Here is a 20,747-nt window from a genome sequence, read left to right on the forward strand (position 1 = left end):
TGTCGGCCTTGTATAATTGACCACACAAATAAGTTTTTGAAATCATAAGTTTGACTTAATAGATAGAAATCTATCATTAAATGTTTGAAATTCCATCATATCTGGCGGGCAATACATATTTTTACTTGCAAGTCACAGAAGGACGTGAAATTTTAATGTGATCTTCTTAGGAGGTCCTCATCTGTAAAAGATGGAATATAAGGAAATAGGCTCCAAGAAATATTACACCAGTACAGGCTGCTGAACACTTATTGCTGTATTCCAGTTATTGCCAATACATGAGAATCATCAGTGCGCAGTTCTGTTCAATTATTCCGGTATTCCGGTATTTTGTCCCATGGTGTTTGACACCAATTACAGACAGCAATAGAAACTTCTTTACAGTAAGTAACGTAACAAAAAATTAAAGATAAAGGTAATGTCATGAATCATATATAATAATAATTTTTAATTCCTATATGATATTTTTTTTGTCATTGGGATGTCACAGGGTCAATATAATAACAAGTTCAAGTTCACAAAAGTCATTAAGAAGTCCATTCCAAATCAGTTAATCAATTAACTGTACAAGTTGTAACTGTAACTGTACTCAACTTAGCCACACAATCAATTATTCAAGGTGTCTTTATGATATATATGTAACAAATAAATATATATATATATAGTTTAATGAATGACACAAGAAATGCTAAAATGGTGATAACTGTTACAACTGATTGTGAGTAAACAGCTATTTTGCACTGCCATGATTCCTTTCTGCCATGTTATATAAAAACGTCATCGATTGCGGTGAATGGACTGAACATTGAACACATCAGTGAATAGCTAATTAGTATTACATTTATCGGTAATCCTGTTTCATTATCAGATTATGTTAATGAACTGCACAGCAGCAATATAAATACTGCTAAGATAAGGCAATATTTGAAAGTAATATTACTTGATTGGTGATTTTTTCTCCCTGGCCTCAGCTAAGCTCACAAATCCATACAAACAAATATAAAGGTATCAATATAGTAGTACAAAATAGAGTGATGGTACAGATTCAGAGGCAGTATAATAGTTGAGCAGTTATTTTATCTTTCTAATTTTGGAAGAATTCTTTCATTTGATATTTTGGTAATTGGAGGGTCGTTTGTTGTTTGCAAATCATAATAAGGATGAAAAGAAATATACATTTGTAACAGTTGAACGTATGATGGGCATTGACTTTATCTCAACCTTTCCTGAAATGGTGCTCAGCCAATGTTGTCCTAACGTGTACATAGTGAGTGATTGAGTTTAGTTTTATGCCGCACTCAGCAATATTCCAGCTATATGGTGGCGGTCTGTAAATAACTGTGTCTGGACCAGACAATCAACTGATCAACAACATGAGCATCGATCTGCGCAATTGGGAACCGATGACATGGGTCAACCAAGTCAGCGAGCCTGACCACCTGATCCTGTCTCTTGATGCTTCTAATTCAGTTGTAATAATATAAGAAAGGTTCCTTTAAACTGAGGCAGTTATCCCAGATTTACCTTATGTGGAAGGACAGATTCTTGAAGGTGTTAACGTCTTCACTTTGCACCTTATATTCTTAATGTGTGTGAAACAAAATGTTGGTTGTCCTGTCATCAGCAGTTTCTTGTATTTTGTCATCTCCACGCTGCTGAAACATCACCAGGGATGTTGCTTACATTAAAGATATAACTGCGCCAAGACTTGAATGCTGTGGTATGTGAGTTCTGATAAGCTATCTGATTATGCACATCCCACTGACATTGTATCCTTCTGTTTCCTTGCTGGTAGATGGCATCTGATCCAAGGTAACTGTGATAACACATTTCCATTAAAACCTTATTGGATCAACAGATATGATAAAGTTATTCTTTTATTGACATCATAATGTGAATTATTGTTCACTGGATACATCCTGAATATCTGGCCTTCTATAGGGCAATAGAACACTTTATTACAAACAAGAGATGTCAACACCAGTTAGAAACAAGGGGAACGAAGCTTATGAATTATTTATGTTGTACAGTATAGATTTAGCATAAAAAGAATAAATGTACAATTGTGTATTTAAAACTAGTTGGAACACTTTTTGCCAACAAAGTTTTTAAATTGCTGTTTTAAACATTCCATTTGTGAACAATAGGGAGAGAAATTCAATGAGGGCACCACACAGATAATTCAGGTGCTTGCTTTAAACATATTTTAATCAAAACTGAAAAGGTTTGGGCACATGTTATCCAACTTAGGAACACCCTCTCCAAGAAGTTGCATATGTCATATTTACAATATAAAAACATTGACAACAGGGATTTATGGCAATATTATATACAAGAATGAACTATAAAACTCTTTCAGTTAACCTAATATATATATTTACATGTTCAAATAATAATTTGTTTTCATGAAGTGACAGAGTAGCATGACCAAACAACAATAAATCTAAATTGATGGGTATGCGATGTTTTATTTACGTTTACAAACAATTCTTTTGTATGCGTTGTATATAAAGAACATTCTAAAAGGTAATGCCATGAGTTTTCACAATAATGACCACAAGCACAAGAAGCATCGGATTTTAAATTAATTCTGAATAAACGGACTTGTTTAATAATTGAACGGACTTGTATTGTACCTTAGTTTTGTGTGGAGAATGTTCAGTTTCCTTGTAAAAGACGAAAAGAAAGATGGGGCTACAGTTATTTTAATTTGAATTTTCAATTTAAAACCTGGTAAAGAATCTATTTGTCTTTTTTCTATGGGAATATTGTTCCACATTCATATTGTAGATGGAAAAAGACATCCACTGTGCCTTTGTGAAATAATTTTTACTAAGTGTACCCATACGTTTTGATAATCCAATAAAACAACAGTCATGTCAAGTGCTTGAAGGGTATCTAGAAGTGGAAAGCATATGAAAAGGCAGATTGTCAACTTTGTTATTATGGATAACACATTTTGGAGCTTATGCTTGCTCCTGCATCAGGTGAATAGTAGGGAGTGCCAAGGGTGGTATATATATATTTATATTGACATGTTTAACAACCTTGAAGACTAATGTACTAAAACAGCATGGTATCTGGACCTAATGGAATATACCACAGATAAAAAGAGGCCAGTGATAGGGTAGAGAATACCGAAAATAGTGTGGCGGCCAGTTATGCACGATGCAAAATGGGGAAGAACATTGGAAGGGAAGTGTGTTATGAGTGTGTTATAACAGTTATGTCATTTCATTACAATAATTTGTTTAATTCTGTAGTAGACGTGGTGTTGATGTACGTTACCTTCACCCAGTGACAGCTGAGTTTGAGAAATAATCAGGTAGGAACAAGATGTTAATCAACCTTCGTTGGACTTTGCGTTGTGTATTTTTAAAAAAGTAGTGTTTCAGGCTGATGTGTTCTCTACTTTCACACTCAGTAACCAGTTCATTAATCGGGCAAGTAGGGAAAATAACAGAAACAAGGAAACAACTGACAATAATTTATTACAAAACAGAATATGTAGAAAAATACAAACAAAAACTTAACAGCTGATAAATGACACACTATTACCTCAACTGATTGAGTCAGATCAGTTAAACTTTTACTTTTAAGCCACCCTTGAACCAACCCTGTTCTTATACAAACGTTACCCAAAAGCTATAAATCCTAGTTCATTTCCCACAATAACATTAACTTACAACGACTATCTTAGATCTAACAGAGCTTAAAAAATCTAGGCCCTGAACCCCATCAAAACACTCATTTGTCCTGGACCGATAAACTAACACACAAACTATTCTGAGCAGCAAATGAGACGACTCTGGCTTTTTGTCAAGTTTCTAAACAGGAGATTTAAACATTCATGTTTACTTTTATGTATTTTCATATTTTCAAAACTTGTGTTTCTTTTGCTGTTCAGTATATGTAATCATCCTAAACAGGATTTCCTTTTGTGCACATTTGTATTCAAAATGGACATACGAAGTCGTGAGTTTGAGTGTGCCAACAATAAACAGTTGGATGAGGTGCAAAACCAGGTTTTGAATCGTTTCAGTTGGTCAGATTTATTCCATTTCCTATTAACTGAATCATGGTGTGTATTCTGTTCGTAATTTTATTTGTGCCACTAGAGCACACTGAAAACAGGTCATTCATGCCATCTTAACATGATCTCATCCTTGATATCTCCAGGGTATATGTTCCAGTGGATCTCCACTATACCCTGGATGCATCTACGGCCCGATAATTTTATTACCTACCTTTGCTGGCTCCGCAATCTCACAGAAACTAATTAGGTGACCACTGTTACAACCGAGCTTGCTAGTGTCAGCAAGACAGTGGTCACAGCTGCGAAGGTTTGGTCACAGTGTGTGTCAGATTCGGGGAAAGCTTACAAACATATATGCAAGAACTCCTTGTACCTCTTTCAGAGAACCTCTGCATGGTTTGTGTTGCCAAGTTTGATCAGTTACATAATTTAAAAAGCGAAAGTTATTTGTGATTGGTTCAGTCAGCTTCCCAGCAAAGACACCTGATTGGATAAAAAACTGCCAAGGGAGGTAATAAATTTATCGGGCTGTAGATGCATCCAGGGTGTAGTGGAGATCCTATTCGCAATATATACCCTGGATATATCAAAGATGACATCAACTGTGATATTTCAATACCTATGGTGCCAATGCAAGAAATACTATTTCCATCCATGATATGGGATTAAAACATGAGTTGATGTAGGATTAAAATTTTAGCTCATATGAGTAAGCATGGTAAATGTGTGTCGCAGGTTGTATCTTCTGAAAATATTATTGCTGCAGGAAACATTTGTGATATAGTAAAATGAGGAGGGCATATTCTTGAAAAATGTTTTTGATGTATCATTAAATCTTTCTTTCACATCAACTGATCACCTCACTGCTGATTATGAATGATGTGTTAGAAAGTCATGTTTGGCATAAGTTGCAGAACAATGTCTTAAATTTAGTTCTACATGAAGTGTTAAATCCTTCAGTGTTTATGTGTTACAGACATGAAATGTGCTGGTAGCTTACTTTTGATAGAATGGTGAAAGAAATGAAGTTCAGATAATTTGAATTGTCATCATTTTCATCAAGAATATTTAATGATGTGAAAAAGGTGAATTTGCTTTCTGGATGCTGAGCTGTGGTGAAAAGTGAAACATTGGTTTATTTTTCAGTTTATCTATTTTGTATCAAAATTTGCCAGGCCAACTCTTAATGTTTGACCCCCCTAAAAATCTGGTTACTCGACCAACCCTATCCAAACCACCCATCCCAGCCAAGTCAAAATCATGACTGGAATGAATTTAAACTTGTCATTATCTTCCAAACTAAGTATGATATTTTCATTTTTTTCAGTGTACTTGATATTGTAATTACAGTTGTTGATCACTTATCTTGATAATGGTACAGTTATGTAATGTGACATATCATTGCATTACAAACACGTGTTTTTTTTAAGGTATTACCAGTTTAGCAATGGCTATTGGTCATGTGCCATTGTGCAGAAATATTCCCATTAATGGTATATTGAAAGTATGCACAGAATCCTGATCAAACAATTAGGATGCACCGGTCCATGTAATTGTACTGCATTCTAAATAGGTAAAATGTGCATAACGAGATACAGTAGGTCAAATAAATGTGATGAATGGATTACCAGTCACCATGTACAAATGTTCTGTGAGATATGATATTCTGTCTACAGTAACAGCTTGGGCATTTTATGTAACTGAACATATGAGCATGATGTTGAGGCTATTTAGAAGTGCAAACTTAATATAATTTGGTCAACATTTAAAGAACAACTAAACTCAATTTTTGGGTACTCTTTTTATCACTGCATATGAAAGACTTCTGGTTAGTCATAAACGGAACACCATTATTATGTTATGTTATAAGCAGTGTCATGTAAAATCCTAATGTCCATCAATAAAATACATATTTTACTACCAGTGAAAAGTAATTTTGATTTTGTAAGTCGGTGAAAACAAACTTAAATAGCATTCATCCTCCGACAGGGCGCCACCATTTTTGAAAATCGTGAAGTCACTGGCTAAAGTCCATTAGAATTACAGTAATATTTGTTTATAATGAACTCAAAGGGACTGTTGTTTTCAGTTTGTTGTAAGCAAAGTTTGTTCTAAGCGATTTGGGAATGTTCGTGAATATTCGGAAATTAATAAGAATCATCACCACATCACTGGTTTCAGACAAGATCATGTTCACACAGAAAATAAAATAAGTTCTGTCACTGTCTCACTGTCACCTTCATCACTATCAACTGTTTCATTGTTTTTCTTCACTGCCGTAACTATATCTTCATCTGTAAGTCTTTCTGTGGTCACAATGTTTTCATCTGCATTCAAGAAATCTTCGTGTGTCGCCTCTGGTACAATAGCAATGTCAGTCACTTCTCCCTACATTCTAGAGCTTTACGTTTCCGTGACAAGCCTTCCATGCTGACTTGAAAGAATGACTTCCCAGATCGCTATTTATGCCTTGACAATGTTAACAAGATTACCAAGATTAAATAAATGATAAAAGTTCAAAGGTAAGTTTATTTTATTATACCCTTGATCCCATGTGAGGAAGACTGTTTGTTTTCACAAGCTAATTGGTGACACATGAGATGACACCCCAGTGGATTCGGATCAGCTATTCGTTGTAAACACGTCAATCAAGGTGTGAAATAGCACAGAGGGACCTGTCAATTTGTTTGTTGTAACAGATAATTTCGATCAGTGTTCGGTGTATACGGTAGTTAATTCATAACAATATATAGGAAAGCAGTCGGGACTTCTGAATTTGTTGTAACCAGCAATTCATTGTAAGCGTGTACGTTATAAGTGAACTTTACTGTATTGAGATTATGATTTGTTCTCATCAAGTTAGAAAATCAAAACTACTTTTTACTGGTAGTTAAATATGCATTTGAATCAGGGCCAAAAGGATTTTTTATGACACAACTTTTAACATGAGGACTTCTTCCAAGGAAGCAAGGTGGGGGTTGAAGTGACATTTATATTGCAAGCAATATTATATTGACCTCCACCTCACTTCCAAGAGTGAAGTTGTTATGTTATAAGCAGTGTGATGCAAAATCCTATTGTCCATCAATAAAATACATATTTTACTACAGGTAGAGAAAGTAATTTTGCTTTTATAAGTCGGTGAAAACAAACTTAAATAGCATTCATCCTCAGACAGGTCGCCACCATTTTTGAAAATCGTGAAGTCAAATCCATTTGAATTAATGGGATTATGGTTTGTTTTCATCAAGTTAGAAAATCAAAACAGCATAAATATGTATTTGAGTCATAGCCAAAAGCAGTTTGCATGACACAACCTGTAACATAACGTAAACGAAGTCGGGGTTGAAGTGAAAATACTGTGCGATAAATTTCATCACTTGCTAAATGTACTTGGTTTGTAACGTTCACTCACCAGTATGTAGACACTTGTCAATATACGTCTTTATACTTGGTTTCATAATCCTAATTACTTTATAATCATACTTGTATGCATTTTGAAAGTTAATAAAAAGAAGCAATTTGCGAATGTATAACAGGAATGTAATATGTAGACATTTCATAGTTTGCCTATATGAATCATAATTTGCACGCACGCCCTAGTGTATGTCGTCTGCATCATTACACTTCACGACAAAAACAATGATTCTGTTGAAAGCTACGACAACTTAATAAAAACAAAAATGCAAATATTAAAATTAAAGTTACATTGTCAGGCTATTACCTTATAATATATCTATCAATATCAACAAAAACGAGTGATATATGGTTCACAATGTGTAGGGATTAGAATAAACCAAAAAGGACTTAGAAACATTGATGATATGAAGAAAAAGTGGTAGAATATTGGCATACACTGTCACAAGATTTCCTACAAATTTTGATCAGTATTGTACCTAGACGCATTCAGTCATGCAGTCATGTATTGCAATATGTATTGCATATACAAGGAGGTCTGACAAAGTACTGAAAATACTCTAGACTGTAAGAAAATCATATCTTCAGAGATCCAGATAAGCAGCATATCCGAGTGAAATATGCATAGAAAATTTCCAATTACACATTGAAAAATGTTTGTAGTATACCAATTACACATTTAAAATTTTAGATATGCAAAAAAGTTTACAGCATATGGAATATATTTATAAACATCACTTGCGTAATGAAAAAGACATCGATTGTACTGATAAAATTGTACTGATGATATAGGGGTGGTGATGTACAGTCAATAAAGAATGAGTGATTTTTCATGCAACCATTTCCATTATATTGAAGTTGATTCGGTATTACATGAGGCAGTACATGGCTGCTCTGTAAACTTTCTCAGTGACATATACTTAGGTGAGTAAAATCACTGAAATACCCACATGTTTGAAAGCAGTGGGTAATGGAAAAAATATAATACCCACTCCAAAAATATACAGTAGGTAGAGTACCCTGATTAGCTAAATTTTACCTGTGGCTCTGTATCGCAACGTATTCGTTTAAGCCTTGCAGAGTTCTGTCATTGGGAATTTCCTGAAAGCATGGTTTTCCAGTTTATTAATGGTTGTGCTCTTAAAATTTGATTTGTTTGTTTCTAGTACCATGTCAGTTCATCCAGGCACGGCATGTACTGGCTATCTGGGCCTTCTTGGGATTCTTTGTTGTCTACTGTCTCCGTGTGAACCTCAGTGTGGCGCTGGTTGCTATGGTGAACAGTACTCATACCGAAAGTGACCTCAACGACAGCTCAGAATGTGAGGCTCCAGGAGGGTTCAGCAACACCACAGTTCATGCTGTAAGTCAGTGCCATAAAGTTCTGCAAGTGTGTGACAACTCCCTTAAACATAAAGATGACAATTTATGGATGTCAACGTCTTAACAATTTGAGGAACACAACATTTTGGAGTATATTTTTATTCCTTCACCTGATGAAACATTGTGTTCGTCAGATAAGGAAGTTTACATCCTTAAATTCTTGTCTTTATTTGTATCAATACTTAACAACATTCATATAGACTCTGCCTTAAACATGTAGATGCTCAATTTCTCCTAAATCAAGTATAGGTTTATCGATCAGTAATTTCTGCTATACCAGTATATGAAATAACATCCGTCTGTGATGATCTAAATTTACATCTGGCCAGCCCGATAGTCTGGTCAAAATTTTTAATAACATCATCCATACATCTGAGTTTAAATTGAGATATTTTCTTTGGATTGACTGGTCTGGTTAAATCCATTTTGGGCTCGTAACATTTTTGAAGTTAACAGCCCTGTTGTCTGGCTGGGCTTTGGGCATATTTCACAAACTGACTATACTCTTTCATTTGAGTCCTGTTAAAGAATCCATGATGTCCACGGTACTGAATCATAGGTAATAAAATTGTGTTTACGTACATGATGTTGAGAATATGAGGTGTGTGCTTTATCATTTGTTTGTAGTGTTTTTGGTAGGCAAGAAAGCTCTGCATTGCTCCAAGACACACAGCCTCAAGGTTCTTGCATGTGCATTTGCGGCAGGTCCCACTGTCAAATTTAGATGTCTTGTTTAGAGCATGTTGTCATCAATCGCAAGCAATTGTTGTTTCCTTGTGGCAAATACTGTGTTGGTTACTTGGTCCCAGAACACAGGAGGCTTTGTGTATAGAGCATGACAGGTAGAGAATATCGTGCATGAAATGAAAATTTATGTGAGTGAAACAGGCAGTTTTTGTGTTAACACTGAGACTGCTTGAGCTTGGAAGATGTTAGAAGAGCTGGTTAGAAGAGGTGACAAACCGAGTCAGGCCTAGGCCTATACTAGATGCTCACTTGGTTAAACCATGTCATCACGTCACTATTGTGTAGATCAATGCTCATGAGCTCAGTCACTTGATTGTCTTGTCCATACCACCTATACAATATTGTTGAGTGCTGGGAGCAATGAAACAGATATCCATGTATTATACAACACGTCGTGTTTGCCTTCAGTGGTCATGTCATGACTTTTCTCAACAATCGTACGTCGTGTGGGTTAGTGTAGTGGTTAAAGCGTTATGTTATCAGGCTGAGGTCCTTAGTTTGATTCCCCACATGGACACACTATGTTGACCCAATCTCTGTTGTTTCCTGCTTGACTTGATGTTGCTGAAATATTGCTAAAAGTGGTGTAAAACTAAACTCACTCACTCACTCACTCACTCACTCACTCACTCACTTTTATTTCATAGGCTTTTCATTTGCTCAGTGAATGTAGAAAATAGAAAAAGCTTTTTTTTTAAATGCATTCAGAAGCTAAATGTATTTCTGATATAGTAAACATTATATTATATTTAGCTAGCATCATATGACTTGTTGTATGACATAATATGTATGCAGTGCCCGGAATTTAAAAACCATTCGATTAACTGTTTTTGAGTTCACTATGCAGACATGTATTTCACCAACTTTCACTGCTTTATTTAACAGTTGTATACATTGAATCATTTCCAGACTCAACTTAATTAACATAATTTACAGGAGTTCAATTTTTTTCGTCTGTCCGTCCGTAATCATTTTGTTTCCGGAGCATAACTCAGAAACCATTCGATATTTTTTTTACCAAACTTGATAGATATAATAATCTCAGCCTATGGTTGTGCCTTTTGCTATTTACAGATTTTTGCCATTTCTTTTATTTTTTTTGTTTTTCCATGGAACATTTTGGTGTTTTATGGTGGGGAGGGCTTTGTTTCCGGAGCAGAACTCAAAAACGGTTTAATATGTTTCTGCAAAACTTGGTTGATATATCAGTCAGAACCTGAAGTGGTGCCTTTTGGTATTTGCAGGTTTTTGTGATTTATTATTTTCTCGTTTTCCATGAAAACGTTTTGGACATAGTCACAAAATGGAGGAGTGGGCTTCGTTTCCGGAGCAGAACTCAAAAACCGTTCAATATTTTTCTGCAAAACTTGGTAGATATATCAATCTGAACATATAGTGGTGCCTTTTGGTATTTCCAGGTTTTTGTGATTTATAACTTTCTTGGTTTTCATGGAAATGTTTCAGACATAGTCTCAAAATGGAGGGATTGGCTTCGTTTCCGGAGCAGAACTCAAAAACCATTCAATGTTTTTCTGCAAAACTTGGTAGATATATCAATCAGAACCTATAGTGGTGCCTTTAGCTATGTACAACATCTTGTGATTTATTATTTTCTCGGTTTCCATGGAAACGTTTTGGACCTAGTCTGAAAAGTAAGAGCCGTGTTTCATTTCCAGAGCAGAACTCAAAAACGTCTGAATATCTTTCAGCAACACTTGGGAGATATTTGAGGCAGACTACAAAGTTGTGCCTTTTGCTATTTATGTCATGCTTTTTGGCATATTTACTTTTCCTGGTTTCCATGGAAGCAGTTCCGATTAAGCCTCAAAATGGACAGATGGGCTTTGTTTCCAAAAAGACACTAAGTAACTGTCAGATGATTTGTCCTTTCAAATATGTTGGGGCCGGGGGGATATGTCATCTTCTGATGACTCTTGTTGAGACTTATAATAAATCCTACAAAGTGGAGCATAGGTGACTAGCTCAGCAGGATACAACCACACGTCATACCTTGTTTAAATGGGCCCATTCCAGGGCTACCAACAAGACTCTCATTCCAAGTTCCACAACCTGTAGAATGAAGAAGAAAGGATGATCCTCTCTGTACTTGTCACCCAGAAGAATGATCAACCATTTATTTTGGAGCGTCTAGTTCGGCGTCTGTGGGATTAACTATGCCAACAAGGTCTACTATCAAGGTCATCTTGGGGAGACAGCTTTACTAAACCCATGTATCAAGCTCCCTGGAAAATATATCTCCAACTTGCTAAGGCAAGGAGACCATGTTTCAAGCACCTATTCATCCCGATATCTACTGAGACACCTACGGAAGTATCCCACAACACTATTTCAGCTTGGATGAGAGCTTTTATACTGAATACAGGCTAGCATGAGTGAACAGGCTAGCATGAGTGATTATGACCCTGTAGTCCACTTCAATTAGAAGGGAACGTCAATTGATTTCAAATGTTCCACTATCTTCGCATAGAGGGAGGAGATGAGCATGAGTCAGGATAAGTATAAAATATCAAATTTATTCAGAAAATTGTATTAAAATAAAATGATATTTTATATATTTAACATGGCGATGAGATTGATATGTTGTTTGCTTCTCCTTCTGGTTATACTGATGCACACCACCTTGGCGCCATGCTCAGGGAACATTGCAACAGAAAAAGTGTACATTAAACCATATTACCCATGAGAGAAGCATACAACTAATAAGACAGTAGATATTCATGAGACATATTGTCTGTTTCAGACAGGAGAGTTTAACTGGGATGAGCAGACTCAGGGACTGATCCTGGGCTCATTCTTTTACGGATACATCACAACACAGGTGAGAAATATTTGTGTACCCATCCCCACACAGGTGACAAATATATGTGAATGTGTCCCCACACAGGTGACAAATATATGTGTATACACCCCAGCACAGATGACTGTCTACCAGAACTGAGGAGAAGTGTTTTCTCTAACATATATACTGTCAATGATGGGTAATTACAATGTAGGTGATTATTTAATGAAGCTACATAACAATAACTGAAGTGTGTGTAAAATCAATTTAATGACATTAACTATAAGTAGATAATTTAACCCTACCACCTTCATCAGCCCGGTGGTCGTGCGGTAGAACGTCTACCTATGGATGAGAGATTTGCTGTTCCAATGCTGCATCAGAAAATCTTTGTATTGTGAGTTTAATCTTGAATGATATTTTTCAATTGATTTCAAACACTCATGTATCATTTGAATGTTTATTTTCATATAAAGATGGGAAAAGTAAAACCGGGGAAGTGGTCTTACTAAAGAAAAGTAATTGCGGTAGTTCTGGGATAACAAGAGATGACCTAATATATAGTGAGAAGCATACGTTAGGTTTATATGTGTCTGTACATCCCAACCCAGTTGAGAAATATCTGTTTATACATCCTCACTCAGGTTAGAAATACATGTATGTGTGTATACATTCCGGCACAGGTGAAAAGTTTGTTAGTATACATCCCCTCACAGGTGAAACTATGTGTGTATACATCCCGACCCAGGTGACATGGATATCTGTGTATGTATCCCCAGGTGTATGATCACAGGTGATCACATGAGAAATATGTGTGCATACTTACATCCCCACCGAGGTGAGAAATATTTGTTCATGCATTCAGAGATGTGGATAATGTAAATAACCCAACACTGTTGGGGAATCTGTTTCCAGTCTGGTGCAGACTTGATTATTTAGAGGAACTTGTGATGCAGCTGGGATGTTGCTCACTGTAGCAGCACTGCAGATTCTTTGTTTCCACTGACAGATCTTGTGTTACAGTGCTGAAACATGGCTTTAGGTTTTCTTCTAATGTTCAAGAAATCTCACTTGTAATTTTGTTGAAAACTGTTCGTCCATAACTGTGTTTGTGATTTGTTGCAGGTGCCAGGCGGTTATCTGGCACTGAAGTTTGGTGCCAAGAGGCTGTACGGCTTTGGAATCCTGTGCACTGCTATACTTACACTGCTGACACCACTGGCAGCAAGACTTGGGGGACTGCCTGTCTTCATAGCTGTACGAGTCCTAGAGGGCATAGGGGAGGTGAGTTCATGATAAGGGGATAGGGGAGGTGAGATCATGACATGTGGGAGGTGAGTTCATGACAAGGGGATAGTGGAGGTGAGTTCATGACAAGGGGAGGTGAGTTCATGACATGGGGATAGTGGAGGTGAGCTCATGGCATGGGGAGGTGAGTTCATGATAAGGGGATAGGGGAGGTGAGTTCTTGACAAGGGGATAGGGGAGGTGAGTTCATGACATGGGGAGGTTAGTTCATGACAGAGGGATAGTGGGGGTGAGTTCCTGACAAGGGAATAGGGGAGGTGAGTTCTTGACAAGAGGATAGGGGAGGTGAGTTCATGACAAGGGGAGGTGAGTTCTTAACAAGGGGATAGTGGAGGTGAGTTCTTGACAAGGGGATGGGGGGATGAGCTCATGACAAGGGTATAGTGGAGGTAGTGGATAGTGGAGGTAGTGGACAGGGGAGGAGTTCATGACAAGGGGATGTTAGCTCGTGACAGAGGGATAGTGGAGGTGAGTTCCTGACAAGGGAATGGGGAAGGTGGGTTCTTGACAAGGGGATGGGAGGGATGAGTTCATGACAAGGGTCTAGTGGATAGTGGAGATAGTGGAGGTGAGTTCCTGACAAGGGAATGGGGAATTTGGGTTCCTGACAAGTGGATGGGAGTAATGAGTTCATGACAAGGGGGTAGTGGATAGTGGAGATAGTGGAGGTGAGTTCATGACAAGGGAATATGACAAATGCATTCAGGTTGAGATACAGAAGCAGGTATCCAGAAGGTGATGATGTCCTTATTTGTCCATCTCTGTCCTTACTTGTCTAATGTTGCAGGGGGTCACCTTCCCAGCCATGCATGCCATGTGGGGCAACTGGGCACCCATCCTTGAGAGAAGCAAGCTTGCAGGATTTTCCTATGCTGGTATTATAACCCTTTCATTGGACATATTTTAGTCAGATTAATATTTTATATGTCATATTTATTTTCTTTTACTTACAAGGGAAGGAAGATACCAGTGAAGATCCAAGTTTGAATTGATCTTTAGCAACCCATTCTTGTCGTAAGAGGTAGCAAAGGTGAATGAGTGGTCAGATGTCATGATTAACACGTCATCGTATCCCAACTGCATAAATCATTGCTCTTGCTGTTGATCACTGGATTCTCTGGTTTAGACTCAATTATTCACACTTTACAGTCCTATAGCTGGAATATTGCTGAGTGCAGCGTTAAACAGCAAACAAATACAATGCCTTTTAGTTTTTCTAATCATGCTCACCGATTGGATTTGACTCCCAATATGGGTTAAATGTGTGAAGTATATTCCTGCTGATCAACTGAGCTGGCTTGCAATATAGGTACAATCTATGAAGTATACACTGCATTCAACAGTATTTCAGTTGTATCTGTGAATAGTTTATTGATCTGTATAACAATCCAGTGATTAATAGCATCAGTATTGATCTGCACAAATGGCATACGATGACATGAGTCTGCAAAGTCAACTAGTCTGACGGATCCTGTTTGTCACTTCTTACAAAGAGTATGGGTTACTGAAGATCAGTTTTAACCAAGATCTTCAGGGATCTCACAACTGAAGGCAGATCCAGCATGGACACTATCTGTTCCATGGACTGTTTCACTGCTGCACAACAGAACAGAGTAAATATAGCATAAGGGCCTCATGGCTTAGAGCACATTAAAATCAGTACGATACATTGAAGGATCACATGACAGTCATGTTCTATGACAGTTAAATGCACTTCTAAAAACTAAGTCAACATTTTTAATAATTTTGACATTTTTGGTACTTAAAATGCTATGGGCATAAAGGTAGGATGGAATATATTTTCTTACAAATGGCTGAATATTTCTCACAGACAAAATAATATGAAATTCATCATACACAACTTACAAAATGAATTACTCAAATTAATATCTTTAGATTTACAGTAATTGTTAACTCCAAGGTTGTGTAAAGAGATTCTAAATTTAATTAATAATTTTTATTAGATTCTGCAAAAAGGTTGCACAAATAATGTACCAGAAAAAAACAAATATTTCAGATCATAATTACATTGGTTTTGTAAAGATAAAATCAAATAATCGTTTCACATTAACTTCAGCAATCAAACTACCGTGAAAAAAATCAACGTCTTTAAATCATTCTTTTCCATGTTTTTTTCACATTCATTCATGTGTGTTTGTTTGACAGGGGCTCAGTTGGGAGTGGTGTTTTCCATGCCAGTCTCGGGCTTACTGTGTGCGTCATCGTTTCTCGGAGGCTGGCCATCTGTCTTTTATGTATTTGGTATGTGGATTACTGTAATTCTTCTAATAAGCGCTAGTTATCTCATAAGCAGAGGCTTAAAGTACTGGTTAAAGTAATATGCACAGCACACCCAATAAGCGCTAAAGTCGCGGAGCCTCTAGCAAGCACTAGGTCTGGAAGTACTTTGAGATAATAGGCACCAGGGAGGTTATTAGAGAAAATACTGAAAGAAATTTTTTATTTATGTGTCACATGTCATAAATACATAAAATATACGTACATGATTTAAAACACTGATAAAATATAACATTCGGCCATATGGCCTACGAGACGCAAGACAGTACAGAACGTATAGTGGTGCATGAAGGGGATAATCTATCACAGTATATAAGCACCAGTAGGAGGAAAAAACAAAACAAAAACAGGTTCTAGTGGATAATGTATTGACAGTTCCATGTTCCATGATGTTGAGCAAATGAGTTTATGGTGTCCCTTGTTTGAGGGTTGAACATGGTTCTAGAGACAGTGGACAAATAACAAATCAGTGCATGCTTTTACTCTTGTTGTTATTCAAGATGATCTAAAGACTCCACAGATGGAGATTGTGTAGAAGTATTGCTGTGGAAGATTGCAGCCCAGCATAAAGTCAATGTTGAATTCCTTCATTAACTGGAGTGTGGTATATATACTGGACAAAAATATTAAGGGATATTTGTAAATTTTAAAATTATGAATAATTGTGTATTTTTTCATGGACTTACTGCTAAAATATCAGTCATAAAAATACCAATGCCCCTAACTTATTTTGTCCAATATATTAAGGATTTGTCTGTAAGTTATGGCTTGGGGGTGTTATGACCAATTTAATGAACACACACACAGACACACACCCTTCTCCACCGATGCCTGAAATTTATGTAAAATGTAAGTGACAAGTCACCCACCCCCACCTTACACAACCCCCATTGCATGTCGTGTAGAAAATCAGTGACCACACCTGATAATACATTTGTAAAAATCTGATGGACCACCTCCCATGAACGAGATGGGTGACCTCTTTAAAAATCATCATCACCCCCACTCCATACTGATGTAGAAAATCAGTGACCACACCTGGTAGTACATCTGTACACATCTGATGAACCACCTCCGGGTGACCTCTTTAAAAATCATCATCACCCCCACTCCATACTGATGTAGAAAATCAGTGACCACACCTGGTAGTACATCTGTACACATCTGATGAACCACCTCCGGGTGACCTCTTTAAAAATCATCATCACCCCCACTCCATACTGATGTAGAAAATCAGTGACCACACCTGGTAGTACATCTGTACACATCTGATGAACCACCTCCGGGTGACCTCTTTAAAAATCATCATCACCCCCACTCCATACTGATGTAGAAAATCAGTGACCACACCTGGTAGTACATCTGTACACATCTGATGAACCACCTCCGGGTGACCTCTTTAAAAATCATCATCACCCCCACTCCATACTGATGTAGAAAATCAGTGACCACACCTGGTAGTACATCTGTACACATCTGATGAACCACCTCCGGGTGACCTCTTTAAAAATCATCATCACCCCCACTCCATACTGATGTAGAAAATCAGTGACCACACCTGGTAGTACATCTGTACACATCTGATGAACCACCTCTGGGTGACCTCTTTAAAAATCATCATCACCCCCACTCCATACTGATGTAGAAAATCAGTGACCACACCTGGTAGTACATCTGTACACATCTGATGAACCACCTCCGGGTGACCTCTTTAAAAATCATCATCACACCCACTCCATACTGATGTAGAAAATCAGTGACCACACCTGGTAGTACATCTGTACTGATCTCATGAACCGCCTCCAGGTGACCTCTTTAAAAATCATCATCGCCCCCACTCCATACATTCCTTGATATTGAAAATATGTGTATCTCTTTCTGTGATATCATTCTGTGTCTGTTTTGTTTGTCTCTGTTTGTATGTTTCTGTATGTTGAAGATGTTATAATATGGTACTTGTTCCTGACTGGCACTCGGCATTAATGAGTACAACAAGGGCTAATCAGCTCGGAGTCAGTATAATGTGTCTGAGGGGTATTCACATCCCTGGTTCTGAGAGGGTTATCTCAGTGAGCTAGCACTATAAAACCAACTTGAGGCTGGGCGAGTACAAGCAGACAGACATGCATACGCATACATGGCGTCACATGAACGAAATATTCTTAAGTACCTCACCATGTGTGTCTATCAGTATCTTTCTTTGTGTACACGACCCATAGTGTCTATCTGTGTTTCTCTCCATGTGTGTCCATATGTCTCCCCATGTGTCTCTTTGTCGATCTTAGTGTCTGTGTGTCTGCCTGTGTGAGACTCTGTCTGTATACGTGTGGATGTCTGTATGTATCTGTAAGTGTTACTGTTATGCTTCACTTCAGGGGCGATGGGCTGTGTGTGGTTCATGATATGGATGTTGATGGTTCATGAAACTCCTGCTGACCATCCTCGAATAACCAAGGAGGAGAGAGTGTACATAGAACACTCTGTTGGCAAGAAGCAGGTAATTAACAAATACAGCCAAACATTATCTGTCCAGATAATATATGTCTGTGGAAAAGCATATTTAAGCTTCATATAAAGTGTGAGAAGTGTAACTTTTTTGTAGTTGAAATAAACAATGTAAAATATTCCTTCATTCACTGTGGGCAAGCGATCTAAGGAACCGGGCTAATGACATGCAGTAAAACTTGGACAAAGTACTGTGACTATGTGTTGCAGTCCACCCAGCTATGGATGGGTATCTCTTAAGCATGGGAAAGCCACTTTGTGTACTTTAATGGTTGCCAGAGTTGTATGATCCCCAGGGATGTGCCATTGACATTGAAACTGATCAAAAGAAAAGAAAATATTATATAATGATATTAATACTATTTCATCAGTTGTTTTGTCCTAAAGTATTCCCTGACAAGCAACATTCTTGAAAGGGAAGGTTGTCTAATACTGGTAACTAAACTAACAATGTGCATCCTGGGTGTAGCTATTTTTCGTGTGAGGCAGCGGAGCATTTTGGCCACCAGATGATGGATGTCTGCCAATGGGTGAAATGTTGGCATTTAGTTCTGCCCATATTGGTTGTATGCCAGATACTGTCAAATGTTAATGTGTCAGTTTGGTTCAGGTGCACCAGTCAAATATATGATCACATGTAGTCAGTCAACAGTGATGCCCTGCTGTTGATAACATCGCCAAGGAACTGATATTGTGTTTCGGTGTGGTGAGGAAAGCTGTGTGAATGAGATGTAAAAAGTGAACTGAACTGAATGTTTTTTATACATAGGGTCTTGACCACCTGAAGCAAAATTGTAAAGTTTCTTTCAACCATCATTATGTTTTGTGACTTTGTAAGAACTCAACTTTGACAGAGCTACAGCTGTGTGAGGAATGTGTTCATGTACTCTCCAGCATCTGAAGACACCCTGGTTGAAGATTTTCACCTCTGGGGCATTGTGGGGAATTGTTGGAGGACATTTTGCAACCAACTGGGGCCAATATACATTTCTCACCTGCCTCCCGACGTTTATGAGGAGAATCCTCAAGTTTGATATCCAGTCTGTAAGTCAGAATATGTTTCATTCTGGAAATTTTGTTTTTGCTAACATTTTACTCTACTGGTGTTTAATCACAAAGTGTCACCACACATACTTTAAATATCAAAAACATACCACAAGTCTGATTTTGGAACTTGTCACTTTAATTATTGTCATTTTAAAATGAGAAAGAAATTTTTTTTCTAAATGAGCATCTGTGATGTAGCAGCAGCAGAATTGGCTATTGCATTCGTGCGTGATTTAATACCTCTGACTGACCAGTCAGAATCAGATGATTCAACATTCAAATGGTTTCCCTCTGTCAGGATGGTTTCCTGTCAGCTGTGCCCTACGTAGCGCTGTGGTCAGTTCAAGTTGCAATCGGGTTTGTTGCTGATTATCTCCGTTCCCATGGTTACCTGTCAACCCTGAACACTCGCAGACTCATGAACTCACTGGGTAACACTTCTTACATTCTGTGAGGGGAAAAGGGGACACAGAACCTTTGTCAAAACATCTGTCATGTCCAGAGTATTTTAGTAGTGGTAAAAGTAGAGGATAATGATTATTGGTCTCATTGCCCACATATTTGTGTTGTTACATATCAAAGATTTAAACTAAACTCAGCAAAATTAAGAACTTGACACTCATTATTTTTCAAATAGTGTTTTGAAATTTGTCTTGAAAGAGTTCTTGTTGTGTTTATGGTTATATGCATTGTCAAGGGCATTACGTCACACATTCATTCTACTGGTCAGGCTTACATAGCAAGGGGGAGAGCACTGCATGCTAAAATCATGTTTCTACTTGCCACAAGTTACGTGACCTATTGATACACATGCAATTGATCTCACGGTAGCAGAGTAGAGTGTCATCTCAGAAAACCATGGTTTTATGGTTAATTATTCGCTAATTTGCAATGCCACGACTGTCAAACGTTCAGCGTGAACGTGCCATTGGCATGCTCTATGTGGAAACATCTGTCACTGATATTGCGAGGATTATGGGATGCAGTCGAAAGACATCCATAATCTCCAGACAAGTGTCCATCAAACTGGCACCACAGCTGACAACCCTTGTCCTGGTCGACCGTGTGTAACGTCACATGCAGAAGACCGACAGATTGTCATTTGCGTAATCGGTTTGTCACTGCCACATCTACCGGGATTGTATTGGTTGGAGGTCGAGTGACCATATTGTTGGCGACCATATTGTTGACCAATCCTAACCAGTT

The 20,747-nt window shown here is 37.6% G+C and overlaps 1 protein-coding gene across 1 annotated transcript in view; it reads left to right on the top strand.

The window, feature by feature from the left end:
- LOC137277453 (sialin-like) overlaps positions 1-20,747 on the top strand; it is a 28,180-nt gene that overhangs the window by 598 nt on the left and 6,835 nt on the right. The window contains exons 2-9 of the mRNA XM_067809180.1: positions 8,620-8,816; positions 12,345-12,422; positions 13,509-13,667; positions 14,479-14,566; positions 15,858-15,953; positions 18,365-18,486; positions 19,389-19,538; positions 19,840-19,972. Of these exons, the coding sequence (XP_067665281.1) occupies positions 8,620-8,816; positions 12,345-12,422; positions 13,509-13,667; positions 14,479-14,566; positions 15,858-15,953; positions 18,365-18,486; positions 19,389-19,538; positions 19,840-19,972 (1,023 nt within the window). The remainder of the gene's footprint in view (positions 1-8,619; positions 8,817-12,344; positions 12,423-13,508; positions 13,668-14,478; positions 14,567-15,857; positions 15,954-18,364; positions 18,487-19,388; positions 19,539-19,839; positions 19,973-20,747) is intronic.

The sequence above is a fragment of the Haliotis asinina genome, chromosome 3 (assembly GCF_037392515.1).
Source record: "Haliotis asinina isolate JCU_RB_2024 chromosome 3, JCU_Hal_asi_v2, whole genome shotgun sequence".
Taxonomy (NCBI): Eukaryota; Metazoa; Mollusca; class Gastropoda; order Lepetellida; family Haliotidae; genus Haliotis; species Haliotis asinina.